Source organism: Cordyceps fumosorosea (genome assembly GCF_001636725.1).
Source record: "Cordyceps fumosorosea ARSEF 2679 chromosome Unknown scaffold_18, whole genome shotgun sequence".
Taxonomy (NCBI): domain Eukaryota; kingdom Fungi; phylum Ascomycota; class Sordariomycetes; order Hypocreales; family Cordycipitaceae; genus Cordyceps; species Cordyceps fumosorosea.
Genome location: NW_017387318.1, coordinates 173,604 through 183,723, shown reverse-complemented (window position 1 = coordinate 183,723; position 10,120 = coordinate 173,604). Strand labels below are relative to the sequence as shown.

At 52.0% G+C, this 10,120-nt stretch overlaps 2 protein-coding genes across 2 annotated transcripts; one reads left to right on the top strand and one right to left on the bottom strand.

Annotated features, from left to right (window-relative positions):
- Positions 1–3,646: 3,646 nt before the first annotated feature.
- On the top strand, positions 3,647–4,168 carry ISF_06733 (hypothetical protein; the record flags this gene model as incomplete). Its single annotated transcript, XM_018850337.1, has 1 exon — positions 3,647–4,168. The coding sequence occupies one exon, from the start codon at positions 3,647–3,649 to the stop codon at positions 4,166–4,168; it is 522 nt and encodes a 173-aa protein (XP_018702377.1).
- A 4,784-nt stretch (positions 4,169–8,952) lies between these two features.
- On the bottom strand, positions 8,953–10,080 carry ISF_06732 (glycosyl transferase family 17 protein; the record flags this gene model as incomplete). The annotated part of the gene is made up of 1 exon (XM_018850336.1): positions 8,953–10,080. The coding sequence occupies one exon, from the start codon at positions 10,078–10,080 to the stop codon at positions 8,953–8,955; it is 1,128 nt and encodes a 375-aa protein (XP_018702376.1).
- Positions 10,081–10,120: the final 40 nt, after the last annotated feature.

Below are 10,120 nucleotides of genomic sequence, written 5' to 3'. Positions count from 1 at the left end.
GGGGGGGGGGGGGGGGGGGGGGCATGATGTTTTACGAAGATCCAGCAGGTTCTTGTTCGCTTGTTGGTGGCTTGGAGTCTTGGGACGCTCATGGAGAAGGGCGCCGGTCCAATGGCGTCGACCAGCGGATAAATGGCAGACAAATTGATAGACACACCAGTGACACCCATTGACGTCCCGTGGCGCAGCGTTGCACTGCATCTCGGCCTGGATACGGGTATTACAGCCGCATCCTTCACCAAGTATTCTCTTGCATGCTTTTTATACCATCATGCCGCGATGCTCGTCGGTTGCCCTGTTATCAAGCCTATTGCATCATGCTGCATCACGCGTTTGTACTTTTCATTCTGCAACTTCTCTACTGGGCGGCCGTGATGAAAATAGGACACGCCTGAGACGGCAACATTCCATGCAGTTTCCAAAGATAGCACACGCCGGCACAGGACGTCCGGGTCAAAAATCCCCAGCAAGACCGTCAGCTTACTAGTCTGCGAGCGCGGACTAGACGAGTACTAGCCATTCGCTAGTGATCAGCAGGATGAAACGGTCCGCAAAGTAAAAATATTTGCATTCCAGCGTCTACCGCGAAATGGTTAGAATTGGGCAAGTTGATTGTTTCAGTGGCGACACCCGTGGACAAGTTTTTCTACGTCGGTCGAGAGCCGGGCAGTTGGAAGGGGTGGCAGGGGGCCACAGAAAGCGGCGAACCCTTGACGCAACTGCGCCGATCTAGGCTCTGCGTCGTGACAAAACAGTGGGAAACGATGGGTAGTAACAGATGGGTAGATGCACAGCCGATAGGTCGTAGATTGGCAAGTCGATGGGGAGCATGATAACCGACCCGTGTCATCAAAGGTGGCGAAGGTAAAATCGCTTCCCAAGAGTTTTTCGTACAGCTGCAGGTGAAATTTGCTTGACCTAGAACTCGAGTGCAACACACCATAAGAGACATCCATCGGCAGTCTTTGAACCGATCATGTCGTGCTGCACCAGGAAACTCCCCCCCGGAAAGACACGAAGAGGAGATTGAGATGAGAAACCGGTAGGCGGAATCGCAGAGGCAGCCATACGGAGTTAGGAGCGCGGCAGAACAGGGTTCAAGGCTACTAGACGGACAGGGCAACTGAGACGAGAAAAAAATCTCAGTTGCAAATCCTTGTTATTACAGACTAGACAATGTCCGTCACCAAGATGGGCGCAGCACTGGGAAACGGTATGGTGGTGGGTGGCTTGGGGCTGATGGTGGATGATTGGGTGCCAGGGAAAGTCGCCACCAGCACCAGCGCGCGGAATCTAAGCAAAATAGGTGTGAGCAAGTTCAGAGACATTTGGGGGTAAGGCCCATGACCGAGAAACTGGCCCAAGACACATGGGCGTGTTGATGAGGGCAGAGTGAATGTCTCGCTGCCTTGTGTCTGTGTGTGTGCAGCTTTGTGTGGGCATGGGCTGCCAAGACGTCGCAGAATGCATGCATTCCAAGTGTGGTGGGTTTTTTCTAAAGAAAGAGAAGAAGAAGAAGTAGAGGAAGAAAGCTACTGATAATCTTGCTTTTGGAGCCGGTGGGTCAACAAGTCAGTCACTCGTGTTTCCATGAGCGTCGTTCGTTGCTCGGTCACACACAGCGATGGGTTTGGTGATGATGGGTGTTCGCCGGAGAGCGGAAGGGAGGAGGCAGCTCGCGCGGCGAGGCGAGGCGAGGCCACAGCAGCAGATGGATCCGTGCATGCATGCAGATATCAAGCCACGGGGCGAAATTGGAACAAACAAGAAGAAGAAGCAAAAGTAAACGCAACGGACAATAGGATACTGGTGCGTGTTTCGTTGCCATGCGCCATGCATGTACCTTGATGTATGGCGAAGACACTCATATGTACAGCTTTGCATGACGAGGCAGAGACCAGGCGACTCTGTCTGCATGCACAGGACACCACACGGTCCCCAAGCGAGTAGGCAGAGGGGAGATTTGAGCATTGAAAAAAAGAAAGGAAATTTTTTTTCAACATTGAACAAGAAAGCCAATACGGATACGTGTTTGGAATTTGCATTGCACAAGTCCCAGTCACAGCCATCATGCCATGAGCAAACGCTCCCGCCGATGCCGGGGTGGTGCGGCGACCGGACGGGCGGTTGACAGGTGGCGCCATAGCCGGGAATTTTAGGTATATGCCTTGCCATTTCCTCGCGGCATAGGTACATGGGTGATGGACGGGTGGAATTGCGAATCCGTTTCAGCATACGAAAACAGCTCCGTGGACAAGGAATTGCACCATGTTGCAGTCATCACCTCACACTGGGTCGCCATGGCAGGACGTCGATTACGCCTGCAACTCGCCATGCGGCGCAAGGGAAGGGAGGGGTACCTACTGCATGCCTAGCACCTCAGTGCAGAGCCAAGTCACGAGTCCGTACCAGCTGGCGCTAAAGTTTGGCAGGCTTGCGTGTTTTGCCCACCAAAACACACCACTGAGCGAGAAAATGTCGTCAAGGAGGGTTTGCGTGAACAGCGCAATTTTTTTTTTCTCGCTCTATTTTTTTTTCTGGCATAATTTTGTCCCATTCCAAATTCGTCTACATCATGCGGTTTCTTCCATCTTGGGGCTGGCTGTACTGCCTGGAAAGGAGTAGTCCAGACACCACAGCCGGCCTCGCCGCAGGAGTTGTGAACCAGTTGACTGGGAAAATTTTTGTGCAAGAACGCTTTTGCCAACTGCATAATTCTAGAGCTGGACCCAAGCGCATAGCTCACACCCTGCACCCCCCTCCCCCAGCGATCTACTGCCCACCCCACAGAGAGCCACGCCCCCTGGTTGGCCAGACTGTGTTCTGCTGGGCTGCTGGCAGGGCATGCTGCTTGTGGGCCCCCGTGGTTTTATTTTTATTTCTATTTTAGCCCAGCTTGGCTCTATTTTTTATTTATTTCTTTAATTGAATTATTCCCTTTTTTTCCTTGTCTCCACTGCGGTGCCCCACCCCTGCCACAGCGCTACCTCTTTGGCCTGGCGTTTGCTAGCGCTGTCACCATCACTGCCTCATCCGTACTAACGCTTTCTCCCGTGCTGCCTGGCGATTATTTCTTGCTGAGGAAAAAAATTCGTTGTACCCAGCGCATGACGGGAGGCAGGTACGCAACTCCAAAGGAGCGCTAAAACCTTGTCGTCCTAGGCCACATCCTGACCACCCAAGGAGGGACCCGCAAGCCCGCAGCCCACTTCCCATGCCCACTTGCTTGTACCACCACGAGCACGCACTGCCAGCTGCCACAGCCAGCCAGACAGACCTCACACTACTTTAACATGCCACTGCCCTCCTCTTCTTGCATCCTCGATCCTCTCCCCATCGACCTCTTCTTCCTTCATCAGCAACAACAACTTGAACACTTTTTCCTCCCTCAGCTTTTCCTTTCCTTTCCTTCCTTACAATCAACCTACACAAGAAGGTTGCACCGCTTGCTCCTTGTCTTGCTATAAGCTTTGCTGCCAGCTCTTCCGCCTACCAACCTCGACAGCATCTCGACTGCCACCACAACCGTTTTTTGTCTTGGCCGGTCGACAGACATTGTCAACGTCATTGGCAACGTCCCTCTTTACAACTACATCTCGCACACATACACACTCAACTACACATCACCACCACCACATCCGTCATCATGAGCCTCGATCTCTGGACCCACCAGTACTGCCTGGCCTGCGACAAGCAGGTTCACGACGCCGATGCCTACTGCTCCGAGTCCTGCCGCCTCGCCGACTTTGAGAAGTCGCCCTCATCACCGTCCTCCCAGGCCAGCTCTCCTGGCTTCGCTCCCTCCTCCGGCCCTTGGTCGACAGCTTCGTCAGCTCCTTCGAGCAGCGGCCGCTACACCTCCCGCGGCGCCTCCAAGTTCTACCTCTCTCCTGCCTACGACTTCAGCAACGCCCAGCCATACGGCACGACACCCACGGCCAAGCCGCTGCTTGGGTACTACTCAGGACTTCGCTCTGACCGCTTGCCCGCCCAGCCGTCGTCTCTTCCCATCCGCCAGCTGACGCCCTCGAGCTCGCACAGCAGCCTCTGCTCCATGCAAAGCAACGCCTCGGACGCCTCCCGACTGTCTGACGGTGTCAAGAAGGAGCTTCAGGCGTATGCCGTCTCCTTTGAACAGGTCCGCCTGCAACGAAGACGATCTCAGTAAAAAGGCATTGTTCCACTACTGTACACCACTGGACCGTTGTCCACCAACTACCGACACGATACAATACCACACCACATAACCTCACGCCATACCCTACTCACTCTCATCAACTACATCACAAAATCGACAACCACAACTACAATCCCGACTCTTTTCCACACTGTTTTCCTAGCGACCAATTTGTTGTACCAAGACGGGCATTACAACGGCGTCCTGCATACCAAGAAAAAAAGCAAAATCATGTTGTTCATTATAATATCCTATTTGACATTTCTATTTCTTTTGTCGGGGGCAATCACCGATGGACGTGTGTCTGAGAGAAACTCGGCAGCGTCGAACGGTATCTGGAGTTTACTTGGGGGGTCTTTTTGTTTTATTGACTGGAGCAGCATTACCCCCAGGGGTTCATTCTGTGCATCAGGCATACAGGAGGAGTTGACAGACACTTGTTCAGCAGCACATGGCGGGTGTTTTACTATTATGAAATTGGGCAGGCTACTCCCCGGCGCGGGAAGTGCTTCTTTATGAAAACTAGCAGAGAATGAATGGAACACACGCAAGCAGCATTTTTGCTCGCTCTGATGACTACATACTTTGTTGATTGCAATATCTGTGAAAACTTTTATCCTTGATTGTCTGGGTATGAGACATTGTATGCATTAAAAGTTGTGCTGACAGGTACTGTCAGAGAAGGGCGTGGAATGATGACTGTGACGAGGCGGGGCCGTTACTGGATCTCGATGCACTGGACAAGATTGCGGGAGCAAGGGTTCACATTAGAAAAATTTTCCCTTTCAAGGGGGATCGCCATGAGGAAAGAATGGGCATTGGCAGCCTCAAACAAGATTACACTAGACAACGACAAGTCGAAAACATTTTTTCTTACGTTGCAGAGGCAAAAAGATGACCGGGTAACACAAATGTGGTGGCGCCCGATGTGAATTTCCTGTTCTGGAAGTCTGCTGTCGATGCACAGTGGCTTGTGTGTGGCACCACAAGAAATCACGGCCAGTGTGCATAGCCGGTGAGCATGGGTTCAGTCAGGGATCAGTGCTGTCAGATTACATGATGAAGGGTCTTTTTTTTTTTATTCAATTGATATTACGAGTCCTTCATGGAGGGAAGAGAAAAAAGAAAGGTAGGAAACAATTTGGAAGAAATTTATTGCTCGTGTTTGGGCAGCGTCGCATTCCAAGCGTGCGGCATCGCGTCATTCGACCCCGTCCTCGTAGCATCTCACCTCGAGTGTCTGCGATGTTGGATCCATACACGTGTACGGTTTGTGGAGGAGAGCCTCTTTTTTTTCTACTCTGTCACTTTTTGCTGCTGAACATTATTATTCGTCTACTATTGATGCAGTGAGGCCGCCTCCCCCCAGTGGTGACGAATAAGAAGTAGCGTAAGCTGTAGGGCGCAAGACACTGCCCTGTAGCATGATTGTTCTCTTGAAACGTGCAATGCGTTGATAAACAGAATTAAAAGAAAAAAAAAAGAAATAATAACTAGGGAAGGAATTCCTAGTTGGAAGAACGAAAAGCATGGACCAGCAAGGTTTGTCTCTCACTCTCAGCCATGGATATCCGCATCTGTCCGGCTCTTATCCCGTCGGCCGAAACACTCGGCTCTGCTGACTGGTCGCGTGTAAACTGTAAAAGGGAAGGGGGTTTAATTGCGCTACAGCGTGAAAAAAAAAAAAAAACTCAATTTGTTCAGGAGGGAGTGAAAAATTTCATCCCTTGGAATTCCAAGTTGGTCCTGGCACGCACGGCCAATGCGCCATCGTCGTTCAGCTCCAACGCAAGAAAAACTCGTTCTAGGCATCAAAGGAGGCCAGACCAGCCAGACCAGCCAGACCATGCCATGGCGTCCGGCCTAGTCCGTGGGGGGGCGTGTCCAAGTGCCAGGGAAGAAAAAAGATACACCAAAATTTTAAACTTGAGCTAAGAAATGCCAGACGGGTGGGATGGGGGGACGGTATAAAATTAAAAATAAATTCAAAATCGAACGAGGGATAGATTTTGCGGGATTGTAGATTTGGCCCGTTTGGCCTAGACCGTAACAGGCCTCTAGACCTAGAGTTTGTTAGAGGAGGAGAAAATTTTCACTGGGGGCCAAAGTAAAACTTGGCGGGGATGAGGGATGGGATGGGATGAGCGACGGACGGACGGACGGGCGGGTGCGAGTACCGAGCGGGAAAGAGAATGGGACGGACGCTAGATTGAAAAGGAGAGATGATAGATTTCAGTTGGAAAGAAAAAAAAAACAATGGCTTAATAAAACAGAAAATGAGGCAAATTGCGACTGGGACCATCCATACCGAGGCCAGCACTAACACTGGCGACCTGCCGCAGTCTTGCCGAAGCCAGGAGGATGCATACAAAACGTTGGGCTTCCGTCGCAACGGGCCATACATACGTTACTCAGCATGCAGCTAAGAGAACGTTGCTTACGTGTGTAGGTAGGCACATTCGGGTCGGGTTGCAGAGTAACGTGTAATATGCAGCCCGTCAAAGGTTGAACCAGTGTGAGCCCGAGGCTTCGACGCATCGCAGCCCAATGCTCAGGGAAGTTCTAGTAACGCAGCGACGTTGTTCGGGTCCGTACAGAGGTCCGCGAGGCGTGACTTGATGACCAGAACTGCAGTGCGATTCGTCCAATTTCGCTGCTCTCCTCGCGTCCCCTTGAAGTTTCTTTGGGACCCTGCATAGCCGTCCTCTCACGTCCCCCAACTCTCCCTTGCAGTTGGCTCCGTGCCGGTTAATGTCCAATCCGTCCCGCATCCACGTATTATCCTCCTTGACGAGTGATTTATTTCTATTATTTGGTTCTTTTATTAGAATCTCGTACATAACCATGCTACTTTTTGTAAAATAAAAAAAATGAATTGTAAAAAAGAGAAAAAACAACACCCAATTTTCCAGGATAACCGTCGCAATTGCACAGCAAGATGGGCCTTGCATCAGGTCTCTCTCCCTACCTGCACTGCGACGATGGCTCTGTGGCAACACTTCAACGTCACCATGACACGAGGTTTCTCAAACAGCGGGGAAAAAAAAACAAAACGTGCTCACGACGAAACCCCCAATTGTCTTTACGCAAATCTTCTAATGACCCTCATGATAGGCTGGTCTGGACAAAAAGGCGGCCCCCCGAAACAGATCTGACCCTCCGCCCCTCCGATCTAGACTCTTCGCTCGCGAGTCCAACACGGCTCGACCGTTACGCAAAAGACTGCGGCGTGTTTATTACGGTGGGTGAAACGGATGCGTTGTCCGTTGCGTGTTATTGCGGCATTAACAGAATTCCTTGGGGGCGGACGAATCGGACGGCGAGATCAGCGTTGATTATTCCCTGCTCTACATACGTGTTATATGTGGCTGAAACGAGGTGACTTGTACAACAAGTGGACAGCCAACAAGCAGGCGGCTTGGCCCGGCATATCACGTTGGCTATGAACTTTTTAGGTTTCTGGGTAAAGTTGGAAGAGCATAAAGGCATGAACATGCGGCCCCTTTCATTTGCGACGTTCTCGACTTTTCCTTTGCACGTTCGTACCTGGCTACTAAGGCAAGGGGACACGCGAGCTAGTAGGTCAGGACCCTTGGTCTAACTAGGCAGCAGCTTTTTGTTCCTTGCAACAAGTTTACGCCTATTCTCCCACGCAATAATATCGAAGCGGGAGGGATGGCGGCGGCACGGCCAACCCCTGCAAGGCGGTAAGAAGGGAAATTCTTGCGGGATCGGATCTAGTGGGCGCTAGCTAGACTTGGCCAGGGTTAGGGAAAAAGAATTTTCTTCAAAAAAGGGATGGAGACGGGGTAAGATGAGCGCGTGTACCGGGACGCCAGGCGCGGGAAAGCATTCGTTGTAGATTAATTAAAGCCATGTCTTTGTGCTGAACACGTGGTGGATAACTGCAACTGGCTGTGGTGACATTTCTAGGGATGAAGACATTTCCTTTGTAGACCATTTTTTTTTCTTCTTTTTTTTTCCCCCTTTGCCCCCAACAAGGGCAGGATGAACCTCTCCTCCCTGCTATTCCGCCCGGGTTCCGAGGTTCCCGTTCTGATACAGGGCACGCATTCCCTAGTATGCTGCTAGCTTGGGGGCCGGCCTTGTTTCATTCTTAAAGAGGAAAAATCTCGGTAATAATGCAGAGTCGCATGAAGCTGAAAAGAATAGCTGCTGCCTGCTAACGCCTAGTGGTCGAGTCAAAGCAAAACGCTGGTGCCTTGGCTTGGACTAGGGCTGTTGGTGGTCCTGGGCCGAACCCGAACGGGCCGCCGATCCTTGTGAGATGGTGTAGATCGAGGAACTTGATGGAATCTGCTGCCGCCGCGCTTAACACATTTCCAAATGATGCGCGTTGCGCTTTTGAGATCTATATTCAGAGCCCGACATACGGTGACGGAGAGTACATCGAATACCCAGCCTGGAGAGAGCTGCTATGCAGGTGTTGCAAATCCCCCTCTCCACAGAACAAGCCAGCAGATCGTCACGGCCGCACACCGCGGGTGCTCGTCGAACACCATCAACCAAAACGTACGTCGTCAACTAGGTCACGCAGCCTTATTCTGCAACTCAGTTCGTAATTTGAATTCTGGTATTGTATGCATTATTCAAACAAGAATTTTTCCGGCAGTTCATTTTCCTCTCAGCTGCCGGGCAACAAACAAGTGTGTCCCGTTGTCCATCATTAAGCCCAGGTATGTATATGCGTCAGCCTGCTTCAATCCGATCATCACGAATACGTGAACATTGTCTTCGTTTCGTCCCTTTCGTTATTAAGGATAGTCTGTAAATCCGGCCGACGGCCCATCCCGACTTATCATGTAGCCAAACCGCTCCGGCTGCTGCTTCACCAGCGCCGGCATGTCCTTGTTCGCGTCAATCCTCGTAAACGTGTCCTGCTCTCGTTCCCACACGTCCTTGCCCTCGCGCACCGCGTTCGCAATCCTATCCCTATTACGGTACTCCTCATCGTTCATCCACACGTGGGAGAAGCTGGCAACCTTGTTGAGGAACTGCGCAATCGTAGGGAAGCAGCTGCTGCAGTGCCACGCCGCGTTGGCCAGGGTGCCCTTCTCCCTACCGCGGGTCGGGCGAAACCCGCCGTCGCCGTTGCGTAGGTTGGTCGGTTTCAGCGTCCGCCAGCCCTGGTAGTAGGTCGCCTGTGGGTGCGGCCATTCCGGCCCGTCGTGCAGGAACTGGAATGAGTAGTAGTAAAATTTAGACCCGAGGGTCAGGCGGCGCGGGTAGTTGCAGGACCGTAGGACGAGGAGCGACTCTGCTCGCGGGATTTCATCAACATCGGCAACGACCATGACGTCGCCCTTGGCCGGCGCCTGGTGGCCCGTTAGCCCCGGCATGACCTGCGAGTACATGGCGTCTCGCTGCAAGTCTTCGTAGTCCCAGGCGCGGTGTGGGTTAAAAGATCGCGGAAACGTTAATTCGTGGTAAATCATCTTGTCGTGGAAGCGTTTAAACCTGGCCCAGTTGTTCTTAATGACGAGCGGCTTCTTATCGCCCTGGAACGTCTTAGGTGACTCGACGATGATAAAGTAGTCGACGTACTTATACAGCGTGTCGAGCCGTATCTCAAGAAAGTCGAGCTCCGAATTGACCATGACGAGATCATACACCTTGCGTTCGTTTGTGGAGCTGAGCGGCTTAAACACGGAATAGCCATGCGCGGCGCAGAAATCGCGTGCCTCCTGCGACGCGTAGTATTGGGCATGCTGTTTGCTTCGCTCTGGAAACGAGGCCTGGAGGAAGTCGAGCGGCGGTAGCGACACGGTGGTGCGAATCTCGTGCAGGCCGCGGCTGTAGGGGTCAGGACTCAGCAGCGTCAGCCAGATGAAGGCGAGGAAGACGAGGCCGAGAATGAGTCTGCCCGTTGATCTGGTCGCCATCTTGGCTGCTGTGAGGAAAGAGAGACCAACCAAATGAAGA